At 35.9% G+C, this 18,699-nt stretch overlaps 1 protein-coding gene across 2 annotated transcripts in view; it reads right to left on the bottom strand.

Moving 5' to 3' along the window:
• The window catches only part of PSMD14 (proteasome (prosome, macropain) 26S subunit, non-ATPase, 14), a 96,472-nt gene extending 83,402 nt beyond the window's left edge, over window positions 1–13,070 (bottom strand). For both annotated transcript variants that reach the window (XM_008573164.1, XM_008573163.1), the window contains exons 1-3: window positions 12,901–13,070; window positions 6,508–6,636; window positions 4,240–4,291 (exon numbers count right to left, since the gene is read on the bottom strand). In XM_008573164.1, coding sequence (XP_008571386.1) covers window positions 4,240–4,287 — 48 coding nt within the window. In that variant the 5' untranslated portion in view covers window positions 4,288–4,291; window positions 6,508–6,636; window positions 12,901–13,070. The remainder of the gene's footprint in view (window positions 1–4,239; window positions 4,292–6,507; window positions 6,637–12,900) is intronic.
• Between the last annotated feature and the right edge of the window lie 5,629 nt (window positions 13,071–18,699).

Below are 18,699 nucleotides of genomic sequence, written 5' to 3'. Positions count from 1 at the left end.
GAAACAATTAACAGAGTTAAAAGACAACCAACAGAGTGGGAGAAAATATTTGCAAAATATACATCTGACAAAGGATGAATATCCAGAATATATAAGAAACTGGAACAACTTTACAACAAAAATCAAGTAACCCAATTTAAAAATGGGCAAAAGAGCTAAATAGACATTTCTCAAAGGAAGTTATACAAATGGCCAACAGACATATGAAAAAATGCTCAACATCACTCAGCATTCAGGAAATGCAAATCAAAACCACACTGAGATATCATCTCACCCCAGTCAGGATGGCTAATATCCAAAAGACTATGAGTGATAAATGCCGGCAAGGTTGCAGAGGAAAAGGAACTCCCATACATTGTTGGTGGGATTGCAAAATGGTGCAGCCTCTATGCAAAATGGTATGAAGGTTCCTCAAACAATTGCAGATAAATCTACCATATGAACCAGCTATCCCACTGCGGGGAATATACCCAGAGGAATGAAAATCAAGTCAACAGTATACCTGTTCTCCAAAGTTCACTGCAGCACTCTTTACAATAGCTAAGAGTTGGAACCAGCCCAAATGTCTACCATCAGATGAGTGGATACGGAAAATGTGGTATATCTACACAATGGAATACTACTCTGCTATAAAAAAGAATGAAATACTGCTGTTTGCAACAACATGGATGGACCTAGAGAGAACTATATTAAGTGAAACGAGTCAGGCACAGAAAGAGAAATACAACATGTTCTCACTTATTTGTGGGAGCTAAAAATAAATAAATAAATACACCAACAACCTGGGGGGAGGGAAGAAGACACAACAACTACAATTCCTTGAAGTTGATACAACAAGCAAACAGAAAGGAGATTGTTGGGAGGGAGGGGGGACAGGGAGGAGGAAGTGAGTTTCGGTAATGGGCCACAATAATCAACCACATTGTATATTGACAAAATAAAATAAAATAAAAAAATAAAAATAAAAATGTAACCAATAGGCACATTCAGCAAAACCCAAATATCTTCTTACTACACTGTTATTGAAGGTATTAGGTCTAAATACTGGATATGTCTCGGAAGGACACAAGAAATTAGCATTAAATAACAATACCAGAAAAATTCAAATGAAATACTGAATTATTTCCACCCAAATAATTTAGTCAAGGCTGAAAAGTTTTTGTTGCATAATAATTTGTCTGGTCTTTTATCTTGGGATCTGGCATAAAGCCTCCAAAACTCTGGGAATTTCCTTAGTGATAGGAGTATCTTTGTTATGCTAATGGTGGTCCAAGGTAGGCCACAGGATAGTTTCAGGATGGGGGCTGGTCACCGCAAAGAGAGGAGGGAGGGGAAGATGTAGATTTGAGCTCAGTCACAGGGCTAATGATTCAATCAACTGTGCCCAGGCCAAGAAATCCCAATAAAAACTCTTCCATGAGGAGAGGGCACAGAAGCTTTGCATTTCCTCCCAGACCTTGTCCTACTTGTCTCTTCATTTAGCTGGTCCTTTTGATCTATATCCTTGGTAATAAAACTGTAATCATAAGTATAGCACTTTCTTGAGTTCTTTGAGTTGTTCTGGTGAATTATCAAACCTGTGGGGATCCTTAGGACCTCCGAATTTATAGCCAGTTAGTCAAAAGGCCTGTGGACACCTGAAGTGTGGCTGGCATCTAAAGTAAAGGCAGTCTTTGCAGAGGACTGAGCCTTTAACTTGCGCAGTCTGACGCTTAAGAGTTAAAACTGTACTACAATACACCCAAGTGGGAGTAAAACAAAATATCTTTAAGCCAGTAAAGTAGCAACAGTTGAAGTTGTGAAAAAACAGTCTTGGACATATCTTTCATCAAAGTTAGGCTATTCATACTGATAATGATTTAAGAAGGCCCATTCACTCAAAATACCCATGGTTTTCATTCTTCAATCAAAGAAATAAATTCTTGAAAAGGGACTAAAGTTTATTTAACCCTTAAGGTTAAATCACCATAAGGAACTCTCAAGAAATTACATAAAGCCCTTACTGGTTTTGCTCCTATTCCCATGTTTTAGAAGGGCTACCTGTAAACTTACCAGCAAGTGACCCGCCCTATTTGTGACAAAATTCTGCCTTTTCCATTAAATAGTAAGATAGTAACATTTCCCACTGATTTTTGGAGGAATAGACCAAACTTTTCTACAACTATTAGTTACTATGCTTTATGTAATGAAAAGATAGCTATTATCAACTCAAAGATCTTTCACTTCTATTTTAAAATAAACAATATACTTAACATTTCATTCCTGTTTATTCAAAAACAATACACTTAACATTTCAGGTTGCAGAAGTAACAGTATTTGTTGTGTCAAATTAGTCTAAACAAGAATAAAGCAAAATTTTAGGAGAAAAAAATCGAACACCTAGTATTTGATAAGGAAGGTACCACAGAAATAAGAACTCCACAAGTTATTCCTGAGAATTTGTCATCTAGATTCATAAACAAAATATTTTTAACCTCAAACAAGAATACAGGAGCAAATTAAATAATCAGAAACCAGTGAGAGGTTACTGAACAAAAATATAGTTTTTCACTTAAAACAAAGGTTTGCAGTGGTCATTAAGATGAGATGTAGCTCAATTTGTGGTCAGTAAAATTATTATTTCATGTCCAGCAATTTTCCAGCACAGATTTCCTAGATATACAATTTGTTGCTTCTCTGCTCATGAAATGTTATCTTGGTATTTAAATTTGATACAACTTCCCTTAAGAATTCTAAAAGGCAACATATTCACCAATAATTAACAGGTAAATTTGCAGTATCTACATACAACCTCAGCTCACTTCTGACACTTTCTTTTTGCTTGGTGGCTGGCCTGTATGGGGATCCGAACAATAGACTTTGGTATTATAACACAGCACTCTAACCAACTAAGCTAATTGGCCAGCCCTCTTCCGACATTTTTATATGCCTTGACATTATTATTACTAATTTCAGAATAAATTAAAGAAATTTTAGAAGCTATCTAGAATGTTTACAAAATAACAGAAGCAGCTTTGGAAGGGCTGCTTCTGTTCAGTTTTCTTATTGTTATCTAATAAAAGAGGCTTAGTCCTCTTGAGAGAATGGATTACATAGGTGTTATAAAAATGAAGAATCATTAAGAAACAGGCTGAAAGCAAAGTAACATGAGAAACATTCAAAACTAACAAAAGTAAACAAAAAATAACTGAGGTCTATCCAAGCATGTAATGTAGAATCACAAAAAGATTTCAACTTTTAAAAGGAATTATTAGTCATAAATCATGATAGACCTAATCAAAGAATTCTTGTGAAAGTGCCTTTAAAACATTGAAATTTTCATGATGTCTCAAACAAAACTGTACTTCCTACAGTAAATATGAATTACTTTGAATGAAGGAAGACGAAGTCATTGACAGAGATACAGAAATGAGGGAGAGCTAGTAACTAAAAGAGTTCTAAAGGTGGATTATTAAAATATTTCCAATATTTGGTAATAAAACAGTATATTACATAAAAATCTATGTGTGTTCCCACAACACATAGTCACATCTTTTGTTAATTAATATTAAGTGAATGGATGACTGGAAAGGTAATGAGTGTAGAACTCAAAAGAGGCAGAACTTCTTTAGCTGAAAGCAGGTAGAATATGTTGTGATAGAAGTCGACCTAGAGGCCATTTGCCCAACAGCATGGAACAAAATAAATGATAATATTAAAACACCGAAAGCTAATTTAATTTTAATAAAAACATGAAAGAAATCATATGTCAAATTTAAAGGACAAAAAGAGATATTACTTACGAATTCGTCTACAAATCATAAGTACTAACAGTAATTTATCAGTGTTAAAACTGTACATACAAACATTCTACAGGTCAGTTTTCTGGATCTGGCAGACTACTCACCATGTTTACTTTTTCATGTGTTACATCTAAAGTTTACATTGTAAACCCAGAAATAAGATATTTTGAGTTCTTTTTCTTTTCTAAAAGGCAAGTTTGATAATCTCACATATCCCAAAATTTTGAAAGCAAACAGAGAAAATCCTTATGCCCAGGAGAAAAGTAAATTAAGATAATACAAAATGTTTTTTCCATGTTATTTAGTGTTGCAATATAGCAACCAGCAATAAAGTAAGCTTCTTACTATAAGGTTATCTGTTGGGTGAGTTTCTTGGGGAGTGATTTCTTTCTCTTTGAATAACTACAGAAAGGCTTATAGTTTACACATAAAAGAAATACTCAGTCTATATACTAACCTGGCCCAATCCAGGCATACCTCCTCCAAGTCTAAGAAGTCTGTCCATATTTCTAGAAAACAAAACAAAGGAAAACGTTCCTAAGCACAAAAGTGTTTACTCAATTGCTATCTATATAATTCACCTTCAGTCACTCAGTATGTCAAAAATATTGGTGGTAATTACAACACAACATCAGACTTCCTGTTAATTAACACCACATATTAATTCAAGAAGCTGTCTTCCATGCTAATTAACAGACCTTATTTTACTGCTTTGGTTTTGGGTTATCCCCAGTTTTAAAGACAAGAAATCTTAGCATACTTTCAAAACTTTGCTATCATTAAGTTAATTATATTTTCTTATTGTTATCTAATAAAGAACCTGAATGAGAAAAAAGTACCTGAAATGCTTATCATACGTATGATTGAATTTCCTTCAATTTGTCCAGAGTGTACAAATAAAAATCCTCACTTTTAAATTAAATTTTAACATCCTCATTAGTAAGTTCTGTGCTAATTAACTTACAGCTTGTCAGTTATCATCAAAACTACATGTGAACGACATTGTGAGCAGATTACGGATCTCTGAATTAGCATCAAAGGCTTTTTAAAAATGAACTCATTATACTAAAAGAAATACTATAGAGTAAACATTAAATGCATTAAAAGATAGTGTTTGAGAACCTACACAGATATTCTTTGTTATTTCAGATGCTGTGTATATACATACTTTTTTCACTAAGGAAATTCAGCTGCTGTTCTCAACTATAATTTCTGAGTTAATCAATACAAAAAGTATTAACTTTGAAATATCAATCTGATTTATTTTTAATGTTTGGAATAACTACAGAAGATACTCTGATAAGCTTAAAAAACTCGCAGAAGAAATTAAAGGAAAAACATAGTAAGTATACTTATATGGCCTCAAATACACAAAAAATCAAATTATATAAATTAATAACAGTACAACTTAGTACTTAAGAAATGACAATAAAGCATTCTTTCTACTTGAAAATTTCCTTAAAATATCTCTTCTTCCTAAATGTACACTTTAGAAAGTTTTAGTACTACAAATTATATTCTATATTAAATGCTAATGAATTTAGTCATTTGTCCATGTTGTTTTTGCAAGTTAGAACTGCTATACCAACTAAAACTCAATAAAGTAATTATGATCATTACATTACCACCTAATCATGTTTATTGAATCCTGGTTATAATTAAATCTTGCTATTATTTAACAATGTTAATATTGCAAACTTTATCCAAGTCCACATATAGAAAAGTGCACAAATGATACAGTAGTGTAATCTACACAAAGTGAATACACCCATGGAACCATTACCTAAATCAAGAAAAAGAATATAATCGGCACCCCAGAAATGTCTCTCAAGTCCCTTGCAGTCTTTACCACCCTGCAAAGGTGGAATTTCAACCTCTAACAGCACAGACTAGTTATGCTGTTTTTGAATTTTATGTAAACAGAATAATATACTTTTTGTGTCTGCCTTGTTTCACTCACAAACAATTCAAAACAAATAAACTCATTTTTTAAAAATGAAAGGCACATAAGAAAATGTGATAGTCCAGACAAAATTTTCCATCTCACAACCTTAACTCATCCTCCTAAATAGCAACATTTACAAATAAAATTTCTACCAAATTCTCAACTCAAATATGACATTCAATAAATAGCATGTTTTAAAGGCCATAGACAAAAAAAAAAATCCTGTATATTTTAAAATATTAAAGACGTTTCTCTAGAATATATTACCAAAGAAGAAAAAAAATTTTTTCAGACCATTTCAAGCTTACAAACTTCAAGAACCAATGGAAAAAATACGAATATACAATATACTATAGAATACGTATTCTAGGCCAAAGTCAATTCCCAGCTGTGTGCAGTTTATCTTTTCCCCCTGTGTTGTTTCTGATGACTTTAAACAGACTCCAGATGCTGTGAATATACATGAGCAATGTGGGGAGCAGAGGGAAAGAAAATTTGGCAGGTCAAATTTGTGTTTTTAGCAAAATTAGATGTCTCAGCAAACAGGAGAAAATATTTAACAAATTAAAACATGTAAGTTAAGATAACCAGGTGTAATAAAAACACTAACATTTGGAAATGAAATATATTGATAAATGTTCTAAATCACACTATTTTTTAAAATCTGGTTATCACACATATTCAAAATTTCATGCCTGTTTAAAATAATACATTTTCATGATATCTCTCCATCATATCCTGAAACAGTAGTCAAAAGCAAAATACATTCTTAAACCTCACCTGGTCAGTAACTACAACTTTTAAGGTGTTAAGCTTCAATTTGTTGAATTTGACAAATTTCTTGACACACACTCTTGCTAATTCTGGCAGGTATAATTTTTCCCAAGTATGCTTTTTTCTCTTTTACTCCTAAGAAAAAGTAAATAAAAAAAGATAATTAATTTTGATAATTAAGGAGAAAAATTTTATACAAAAATCTTTAAAAGAAGCAAAATTTCTAAAAAACGAAGTAAAAACGAGAATTGATCTCATTTCCCAAGAGTTGGAAGGATCTACCAACCCAGGGAGCTACAGAGCATAGAGATTAACTCTGAATCCAAATTTTGGTTGTATGTTTCATTTTTGAGCACTGACTTTAAGGACTGACATTTCATGACTTTAATCTTTCTAGAAGTCTCTCAAAGAACAAAAAGAAAATTTACTTAAATTTTTAAATAGAACAAAATTCATTCTATCATGAAATAATTACCTGAGGGTACTTCAAAAGTTCATGGAAAGATTTGTATTACCTTTTAATTCTATTTTTCCACAAACTTTTTGAATCAACCTTGCATAGGTTCAACCCATTATTACAAATTTATGATGTATTACGGAATCTTAGTGATGGTATTTTTCTTTTAACTTGGAAATCTACTATTTCATCATCCTAGGAATAAGTTCATCATTTTTTTAATCAATTATTCCCAACTATGCCAAAGAAGGACTAAAATAACAAGAAAATGGAAGAAAGATAAGAATTGTCTTAAACAATGCAACAGTGAAATAAATTATAGCTACTGCATCATCCTTCAGTCCTTATTGTGTTGCTCAAAGCATTGATTCATCTTTCAAAAACATATAAAAGAGGGCCGGCCCGTGGCTCACTAGGGAGAGTGCGGTGCTGATAACACCAAGGCCACGGGTTCGGATCCCTATGTAGGGATGGCCGGTTCGCTCACTGGCTGAGCGTGGTGCTGACAACACCAAGCCGAGGGTTGAGATCCCCTTACTGGTCATCTTTAAAAAAAAAAAAAAACATATAAAAGATTAGAAACATCATCTTTGCAATCTTTTTTATTTTATTTTTTTTTTAGTTTCATTAAATTCAGTAGAGAATTCAGAATTTTCCATTTTCTACCCATAATGGCAAAGAGGAAAACTGACAGAGAAAAAAGTTTCACAATTATTAGACAACCACAAGATAAATGCAAAGAAACAGATAACAGCACTCTAGTCTCTAATGATGACAATACTTGATGGTAAAAACCAGTCCTTATCAACTTCAGTACTACTGACATTCAGAACAAGATAATATTTCATTGGGGGTGGGCAGGGGAGCAGTGCAGGCTGTCTTGTGCATTATAGGATGTTTAACAGCATCCCTGGCCTCAACTCACTCTACCTGTTGTACCTACCCAGTCGTGATAATCAAGAATGTCTTCAAACACTGCCAGAAGGACAAAATCACTCTCAATTGAGAACCACTGATAAAAATAAAATCTTAGACTATGCATATTGAGATAACAATATCCTATATTAATTTTCTCAAACTTAAGAACCACTGGAAACATTGTGGCAGTTCCTCAAAAAGTAAAACAAAGACTTACCATATGACTCAGCAATTCCACTCCTAGGTACATACCCCAAAGAATTGAAAACAGGTACTCAAAACGAGTACACGTACATGCATGTTTATATACCATCACTGTTCACAATAGCAAAAAGCCAGGAAGAGTCCAAATATCCACCAAAGGATGAATGGATAAACAAATTCTACTATGTATATACAATGAATTATAATTCAGCTATAAAAAGGAATGAAGTACTGGTATATGTTACAACTTTGCTAAACCTCAAAACATTATGCTACGTGAAAGGAGCTAGGCATAAAAGGTCACATATTGTGTGATTCCATTTATAAGAAATAGTTAATAAATCCAAAGAGACAGAATGCAAATTAATGGTTGCCAGGGGCTGAGAGAAGGGAAGAAAACAAAGAAACTGCTTGATGGGTAAGGGATTTTATGTTGGAATGATGGAAATGTTCTAGAACTAGACTGAGTTGGCCATTGCACAACACTGTGAATGGACTAAACGACACTGAACTGTCTACTTTAAAATGGTTAATTTTATGTTATGTGAATGTCCCCTCAATAAATTATTTTTTAAAAGGATCAATGAGTAAACAATACAGTATTTCTAAGACCAAAAAAGAAATTACCTTCTTATCCAGTTAGTCATTCAACATCACACACTATTTTGCAACAAGATCTTGTTTGCTAGAGATGTGTGACATACTGATGTTTTATGATGTTAATACAGTTTGTATTCTTGTACGTTTTATGATCCTGACAGAGTTCACACACGGACAAATACCGAAGTGTACACAAATGTGAATAAAAGGAAATAGATAGCGTAGAAATGAAAACAATCACTAGACTAATTCTAAGTGGTATTTATAAATCTAAAAATAAAAATGCTTTGCAATTATAGAGCAAAGATGATGACCATCCTCTCTTCAACAAAATTATGAGCTGTCAATGTTTTCAAAAGTATTGTAAATTGGGAAGATAAAAAAGTTCTGGAGATGGATGGTGGTGATGTTTACACAAATAATGTGAATGTACTTAATGCCAATGAACTGTACAGCAAAAATGATTAAAACGGTTAAATTTTTTGTGACGTGTATTTTCTCATACACACTCTCTCTCTCTCTCACACACACACACACACACACACACACACACACACACACACACACACAGTATTACAACTGCCAGAAGAAGAACCAGAAGTTATAAGCTAGGGCCTATTAGAGATGTACTTGAAGATAGAACTGATCTTTACAAGACAAATATGTTTGGAGTTAATGCATGATGACTGATGAGCACTTAATTACACTCAAATGATGTCCAATTCAATTTATTTATACCTTCAAAACCAGAAAAATGTAGAATAAAAAATTGTATTTGCTACGTTTAAGCTTTAACATTACTAACAGAATTGTTTTTCATTATCCTTTTATTTTTACTTCTGTAAATTATTTATTTTTAAAATAACCTAAAAGCGTAAAAAATTTTTTTAAATGTGCCAGATGGTAAATAGTGATGAATATTTTCACTGGTATAGAGGATTAAGTGCTAAGGCTCTGCAGTCAGAGTGCCAGAATTCAAATACCAGTTCTAACTCTTATTAGCTCTGTATCCTTGAGTCAATTACCTCTCTCAGCCTCAGTTTCTTCATCTGCAATATGAGGATACTGATAGCATGTATCTTATAGAGCTGCTTAGGAGATTAAAGAAAATAATGGACATAAAAAACAGCAACACAATGCTTGTCATATAGTAAGTAATCAGTGAACGCTAGCTGCTGTCATCAGCACCACCACCCTATGAGCATAACTACCAACACAGATCCTTCTTCCTCACATAGTTTGTTGTATATTGGGTTTCAAAACACTGGACATATTTCACAGTACTAAATTAATCATACTGGAGATGGGGACTTGCATCTTGCAGAATTTAGCAAAGAGGCTCATAAAGTAAAAGTGTTACACTATAACATAAAAGAGAACACTCTGAATTCTTAAAAATGAAAGCAATACGAAAGGTCTATGAATCTAAACCAAGTCTTTACACCTAACAAAGGCAGAGAATTCAAAAGCTCACTCATGACGTGACTAACTTTACTTAAAACATTATCAGATAATATGAATAAAGAGTTTAACTATGCCTAATATAATGTCATACATACAGTGATTTTAAAACCCTAATTGGTAAAAATAGTAAAAAATAAGTATCAGTACTTTCAAAGGTTGATGACTTTTTACTTTTTCTTTACCTTTCGAGTTAATATCTGACTAGTACCTGATATTGTCAGATCATGTTCATGCTGGATTTAAAATAAATCCATTCTCAAATATTTATAGGAAATGTACGGAACCACAGATAACCCTAAAAAAGCAGATTCTTCAAAATTATATTCTTCAGTATTTGGAATGACAAAATTCTTTTTTCAACTTTTCAAACTTTTCACCAAAGATACTACTGTCCCAATAATTCATAAAATCCAAACAAAATCATGAAGTCCTTAGTTGTTCAGGCTTATTCTGTTTCCCAGTTTGCTGTTCATTTTTTACTTTCCAGTCTACCATGCAGCTGAACACTATTACTTCTTACTCTCACCCTAAATCCCTTTTAAACTACTCTATACTCGTAATCTCTCACTGTATTTCTAATTCCTCTACTCTCTGATTTGTGGAAATTAGAAATTTTTTTCTCGCACTTTCTTAAAGACTTTTTTCAAAGAACTAGAGTGGAGTCAACACTAAATTTAATTATATAGATAAGATTTTGATAGAAAGATTTTTCCCCAGCTTAGAAGACTGAGAATGGAATTATCATTAGTATCTATCACAGTGTCTCCAAATTATAGCATTCAAACAAAACATTTATTGAGTACTTACCTTGTGTACTCAGAAACTTAGTGGCTTGCATTCAAAGAATTTATAATCTGGGGCTGTGGGGAGGCATGACATAAACCCACTAAAAAAAATGTAAAGTAAAAGGATAACAATGTCCTGTGGGAAAAGCTCTGCAACCAGCTGACCTAGATTTGAATCCCGGCTTCACCACCTACTCACTATAAGATCTGGAACAAGTTACCTTTTCTAGACTCTAGACCTCATCTATAATACGGAGAAAATACCTACCTTGCAAGTCCATTGTGAGAATAAATCCAAAGAATCTAACAGAGTGCCTGGCACATCCTAGGTACTCAATAAGTGTTGCTACTATTGTTATTATTATCATCATGATCTTAGAACTGGGAGAGATTATTCCAATTCTCTCATTTTACAGATGAGGACACCAAAGTATCACAAAGAATATGAAATGTCAAATGTGTGCAACAGAGTATATGACAAGCTCATGAGCAAGAAACCACATGAGCATTCAGGCAAGGCTTTGACATATAGACATGGAATAATGCAATGAACATTGCTATAATATTGAAAACAGAAACAAAGCACCACGGCTTCTTGTTACTGATTTTCAAGCATGTGGTTCTGAACCTAGATACTAAGCACAAGGTTATATGGCAAGTATAGAAATAGGATGAACCCATATCAGAGAGTTTAAAATCCAGTTTCTCAATTAAAGTGGAAATATATTACTCGTAATTCTCCCAAACTCAACAGGTGAGGCTTCAATGAAAGAACATGACTTCAAAACTTTCTTCTCTTGGCAAGATTTAATTTTGCTCTGTAACAAATTCAAAACAACCTTCAGGCACTTCACTAAATACCACTTCACTAAACACACCGTAACTGTTGTTAATTCTGAGCCACTATATATCTTAATCTCTATAAATGCACAATAACTCATCAATTTGTTTAAAACCTATACTTTAAACTTTAAATGAACCAGTTCGTAGCCTTACATGACAAGAATGCCAGCATAATGTTAATCATCTCCACTAAAACTGTTCAATTTTTTTGTCATTTCAACATTTTCGGTGCCTTGTTGCTTCACTCAAATGTATTAAGTCAGCAGCACTAAAAACATCCTTTTGTGAGCAGCGGGGGAAAAATCATTTTCACACTACAGCTATATTTCTACGCTAACTTTTAAAGCCTCTCTCACGCCTTTCCCATGAAATTTTTATCAATTTTTGGTTACCATTTTAATTACTAGAACTTTTCATTCAGTCACTTGATCTATATTTGACTCTTTTGAAAAGTTTACATTTTAAATCTTTTGACAGACACAGAGCCATGTCCCCAGCAAAATTAATTTACAAGCGGTAACACACTGTAGCAGACTTGTACTTTACTGAAACAGGAAATGTAATCAATTCGCCAACAACTACTCAATTAGAACAATATAGAAAATAGGCATGCTAGAAATAAACACTTTTTTTGAAGATATTCAAGGTTAAAAACCAGTGCATATCCGAGAATTTTTGTTTATTTTTTGATGGGAGTTGAAAACCTACACTAAGAGAAAAGGGGTCAAGGCCTACAGGAAAGACAGGTGATAACAAGCATGTATTCAGTGGGAAAGTTAATTTTATTTTGTCTGCTTTGAAGTTTTCAACACAGAAGCAACTATCGATACAGCACAGACAGGCCATAAACAAGTGTTTTCCCCGTACGGAAAAGAGAAGTTCCAAAGAGGTGGTGAATTCAGCCAAGCAAAAACGAATGGAAGAAGCAAACCACATCCACACCTGACCCTGACAGAGACCCCGGAGAACCGGCGAAGAGTACGAATGAGCCTGGGCTCTTTTCTCAGGGTCCAGGCCTCCAGTGGCAACTCGGCTGAGCAACGTGACTCAGGAAAGCAGCCGGCTGGCAGCGGCCTAGCACGCCTGACACCCCGGACTTCCCGGGCCTGACTTCACGGTCGGTCTTACCTTAAGGCGGGCGCGGGCGGGAGGCCACAGTCTGGACCCTTGTCTTGCCGCTGCAATGACGCAGCGGCGGCGGCGGCGACGGCTCAGACTTGGCCCGGCTCTGGCTTCGCGAACCGGCGATGAATCAGCCCGATTCCATTCAAAAGAGTCGCTCGGGCCTCCGCCGCGAAGCACTTCCGGGTTCACTGTTCCACTTCGGCTTCCGTTCCCCCCGACGGCCAATGGGAGACTAGTCGGGAGTCGGGCGGGCGTCCCAGAGGGAGCGCGCTTGATCGACGGTGCTGGCCGCTCCGCGTCTCCAGTCTCGGCGCAGAGGGCCAGGCGGAAATTAGGCGCCTGGGCGGCTCCCGCCCCTCGGACACCCTCCTTTTTCTCTCCCTGGCCGTGGCCGAGATCCAGGACGCCCGCACTTCCAGCCTGGGAGATGACCGGCTAGGAAATGGAACTGTTAGTATCGCGGAGCCCAGAACCCCTTTTGTTCTGGTGGTCACCGCCATTATGGTCTCCTCAAAAACTAAAAGTTTCAGTTGCTAGACTTAATTTAGTCATCTGAGAAGCAAAAAGAAAAAGAGGCGGTATGATTACAGGGGAACGTTCAGATGCTCTCTTCTGTACTCCGGTTTACCCTCCTTCTTGTCTGTACCGCATTGCAAGGATTTGGCTTCAAAGGAAACTAACATTTCGCAAATGATCGAACCACCTATATTAAACTCAATTTAGCTTACAGAGCTTAAGGAATCATTTACTCAAGTTTCTCCATATAATTATCAACAACCACATTTTACCCATTATCTTCACTGTGCTAGGTTTTCAAAAAGCAAAACCGCCCAGGAAATGCTTTTGCAAGTCTATCACACTCCATATCCAGGTACAGAACCTGCTTGGGGCAACGTGTTTACCAAGTCCCTCTCGCTATCTCAAATATTTTCGAAATAAGCATCCTTATAGCATTCCTAAATCAAGATCGGTGATAAACCTACAGGATGGAGGGTGAGGAGAGGTTACAGATCTGGATCCAAAGCTGTATTTTGAATGGCACTATTACATAGAATTCTTGCTCTCGGATATTCACATCTCTATCTTTAAAAAATGCATAGATTATTTTATTTATAGGTAATATTAATTATATTTGGATTCACATCTTTATCCTTCCCCCCAAACCTATGCCTCCACTATTTACTTTTTTTTGGCCAATACCGTCATCCTCCAACCTTTGGAGCACCCTTTGCTCCAACCATACTTAAGTATTTAGCTGGGGAATGATATGTTCATAGGGGCTATGAAAAACTCTGACATATTCCTGGTAATCTGGAAAGTAGCATGCATGCGTAGGGTGTACACATGCCTAGGGCTACGTGAATACTCAAGAAAGCCCTAATATCTCATTTCTGGCTGACCTTGAAGCTCTACACAAGCAAGAAGTGAAGGCTAAGGCAAAATTGTAAATTGTAAACTGCCTGGCTGACTGTTGAAGGCATGCCCCAACACACAAACTAAGCCCCTCAGCAAAGACTGAGAGACTTATTGGTTGAAGGTGTTTAAGGAAACCCCTGTCCAATCATTAGCTGATCATTAAGCTAAGTGAGCAAAGGCTTCAGTGATCACACATGGTAAAGAAAAAACGAGTTCAGAAAAGTCACTAAGCCAACAACTGCTACAACAGAAACAGCAAATCCTGGGGAGGAGATAGAATCCAATTTCCAGAGTTGCCACATCACATTATTAAAAATTTCCAGTTTTCAAAATAAATAGAAGTATGGTACATGCAAAGAAACAAGAATGTATGGCCCATAAACAGTATAAAAATCAATCAATAGAAACTATTGTAACCAAGCAGTAATGATCTAATTGAGTTCAGTTGCTCATGTTAAGAGTCAATCAATGAGACAAAAGTAGTGCCAGGAAGAGAGATTTGTATTACAGCCAGGAGACAGAGAACAGTATCAGCCTGCCTCCCAGACTGACTAAAATTTAGGGTTTCTAAAGGGAGGGAAGGAATGCAGGTGTGTGCAAGGAGGCAGTGAGGTGGAGGATGGGGAGAGTCGTTGCATTAGCAAGTGGGTTGAGTCAGATGTCAGGGTTCCATGATGGACAGGGTCTCTGGCATCATAGAGTCTGTGGTCAGTGGCCTGGTGAGCATTAAGCCCTTGATGATATTTTGAGGACAGGGTTGTTATTTCCTGGCAAAAAACTCAAAAACAATTATTTTGGCCAAGCATCATTGCAACATTAAAATACCTGACTCAGACCCTTAACTAATACATATGTATAACACAACCTTCTTTAAGCAACAGTACAGGTTAATAATCAGCTTGGCCTCTCTTTGGAATGGTTTTGTTCACAAAGGTTGATTAGGAAAGCAGGAGAAACAGGAGAGAGACTCAGCTCTGATTCTTAACCCTTAAATATACAGAGGAGACACAAAGAGGAAAAGAAAGTTTTTAAAAGAAATCCTTATGGGGGCCTGGTTTCACTAACCCTGAGGAAGCCTACATGATGGACTTAATAGACAAAGACTTTAAATCAGATATTTTAAATATGTTCACAAATCGGGCCGGCCCGTGGCTCACTCAGTAGAGTGCGGTGCTGATAACACCAAGGCCCCGGGTTCGGATCCTATATAGGAATGGCCGGTTTGCTCACTGGCTGAGCATGGTGCTGACAACACCAAGCCAAGAGTTGAGATCCCCTTACCGGTCATTCTTTTTAAATAAATAAATAAATATGTTCACAAAGCTAAAGGAAGCCATCTCTAAAGAATTAGAGGTAAGTATGAGAAAGATTTTCCACCAAGTAAATAATATTAATAAAGAGATGTAAATTATTTTTAAAAGCACAAATAATTCTTAAGTTTAAAAGTATAATAACTAAAGTGAAAAATTCACTAGAGGGGCTCAAGAACAAATTTGATGGGTAGAAAAAAGAGTCAGTAAACTTCAATACAGGTTAGGTGAGATTATCCAGTCTGGGGAACAGATAGAAAAGAAAAAGAAGTATGAACAGAGCCTCGGAGACCGGTGGACACAATGAAGTATACCAACATATGTATAATAGCAGTCTCAAGAGAGGGGAAAGAGAAAGAAGCAGACATAATACTTGAAGAAATAATGGCCCAAATCTCCCTAAACTTGATGAAAACCACTTATCCAAACATCCAAGAAGCTCAACAAATGCCAAGTATGATAAACACAAAGAAATTTACACCTAGACACCTTATAATCAACTGGTAAATTCTACCTTATTAGTAACTACATTAAATATAAATGGAGTAAATTCTCCAATTAAAGGGCAGAGATTGACAGGATAGGTTTTAAAAAATGATCGAACTATATGCCTGTCCAGAAGAGATACACTTTAGATTCAAAGACACAAATAGTTTGAATGGCAAAGGATGGAAAAAATATACCATCCAAATAGTAACTAAAATGACACAACCACTTTGGAAATTGTTCTGGTATTTCAAAAAATAAACTTAGAAATACAATTACCATTTGACCCAACAACTCTACTTCAAATATTTACCAAAAATAAATAAAAACATATCCATACCAAGAGTTTAACATGATAGTTCATAGCAGCTTTATTAATTAAAGCCCCAAACTGGAAACAATACAAATGTTCACAAACTGGCGAATGGGTGAAGTATGGTATGTCTTTACTATGCAATACTACTCAGCAATAAAAAAGAAAATGCTGGGCCGGCCCGTGGCTCACTCGGGAGAGTGCGGTGCTGATAACACCAAGGCCACGGGTTCGGATCCCATATACAGATGGCCGGTTCGCTCACTGGCTGAGCGTGGTGCTGACAACACCAAGTCAAGGGTTAAGATCCCCTTACCGGGCATCTTTAAAAAAAAAAAAAGAAAGAAAAAGAAAATGCTGATATATGCAACAACATAGATAAATTTCAAAAACATGCTGAGGAAGAGTACATACTATAAAATGCCATTTTAATGAAACTCTATACAAATTGAATCAAATATACAGTGATTGAAAGTGGATCAGTTATTGTCTTGGTGGTTCACAATAGAGTTAGGTGGGAGAATTGAGTGCACAATGGCATAAGGGAACTTTGAGGGTTTTTGGAAATGTTCTATATCTTTATGGTTGTGGTGGTTACCAAAACTCAGCAAACTATATACTAAAAACAGGTATATTTTATTGTATATGATTTATACCTCCATGAAGTTGATTTAAAAGAAGAAAAAGGGCTGGCTGGTTAGCACAGTTGGTTAGTGTGGTGTTGTAACACCAAGGTCAAGGGTTAAGATCCCTGTAGTGGCCAGCTGCCAAAAAATAAAATAAAAGAAAGTAATAAAAAAAGGAAAAAAACCCCTCAGATTTGTTAGTTACCCCTTTTCTTCAGCCATAGCAAAGTATTTGCAATTAAATCATGTTGTTTTATGCCTCCTAATCTTCAAACCTATTGTTTCTCCAGTCTGAAATATCCTTCCTCCCATCTCATTCTCACACTCTACCTCACATTTTGTGGGGGGGTAGTCAGTCAATATCCACTCTTGTAATCCCACTCTATAATGCCTGATTTACTTGTTACTTTCAAGTAATAAGTAACTTCAAGCTCTTAAGAAGAGAGAGCATGGCATGGTCCTAGTAGATACTAAAAATTAATGTTGAATATTGGAGATACTTGTCCAAGTACTTTCCTTGCTAAGACGAAAAAGACAAGAAACATTTTAAATTCAAATACAACACTTCTTGAAATAATCAATTCTTTAAAAACAAAAACAAAAAAATGAATTCATATGGCTACATATCTGATATGAATATTACATGCTAATGCTTAAAACATTCATTGTTTGGGTTAGTCCCAATGTGGCTTTGGAGAACACTATAGTGCACAGAATTGTGAAGTATTTAATATATTTTCTAAAAATCATAAACTGCCAGAAGTTCACAATATTAAATGTGTAATGTACATTATTTTATAGAGAAACTTTTCTGCTCTTTTGGTATCCTCTGAACCTGGCAGGTCTATTATATGAATGGATGACTGTGTGAAGGTTAATTCTAGGTGTCAACTTTATTAGATGAAGTAATGCTGAGAAACCTGATAAAGCTATCTTTTTGGGTGTGTCCATTAGGGAGTTTCCAGCAGAGATTATAAGAGCCTGAATAGAATAGGTGGAGAAGATCCACCCTCGATGTGGGCTGGAACCATCTAACCCGCTGGGGTCAAAGAGAGAACAAAAGACAGGAAAAAAGTGAATCTCTCTCTCCATACGCTGGAGCTGGGATACACTCTTCTCTCCTGTCCATGGACCTCAGAGGTCAGGACTATTCAGCTTTTGGGTCCAGAACTTACACCAAGGACACCACTGGCTTCCCTGGTTTTGAGGCCTTTAGAGTTGGGCTGAGCCACACCACTGACATACAGTTTGCAGATGACCTATTGTGGGGCTTTTCTTCATAATCACGTAAGCTAATTCCCCTAATAAATCTCACTCATATATTTATAACATATCCTACTGATTCTATCTCTCTGGAAAACCCTGACTAATACAGATTTTCCTACCAAGAGTATGGTGTTGCTTATAACAAATACTTGAAAATATGGAAGAGGCTTTGGAACTTGGTGTTGAGGAGACGCTGGAGGAGTCTGAAGGAGGAGGTGTATGACTAAGGGTTAGTGTCAGAATCCTGCTGACATAGCCAGTTGCATTGTCAGGTTAGGGCTAGGGCCCACAGACTCAAACCTGTTGTACAGACTGGGTCACAGACCCCTCACATGCTAGGCTGGCTCACCAGACCTCTCATATGCCTGGCTGGGTCGCCAGACTC

The sequence above is a fragment of the Galeopterus variegatus genome, unplaced genomic scaffold, assembly GCF_000696425.1.
Source record: "Galeopterus variegatus unplaced genomic scaffold, G_variegatus-3.0.2 Scaffold883, whole genome shotgun sequence".
Classification (NCBI taxonomy): Eukaryota; Metazoa; Chordata; class Mammalia; order Dermoptera; family Cynocephalidae; genus Galeopterus; species Galeopterus variegatus.
This window is presented reverse-complemented; position numbering and strand designations above follow the sequence as displayed.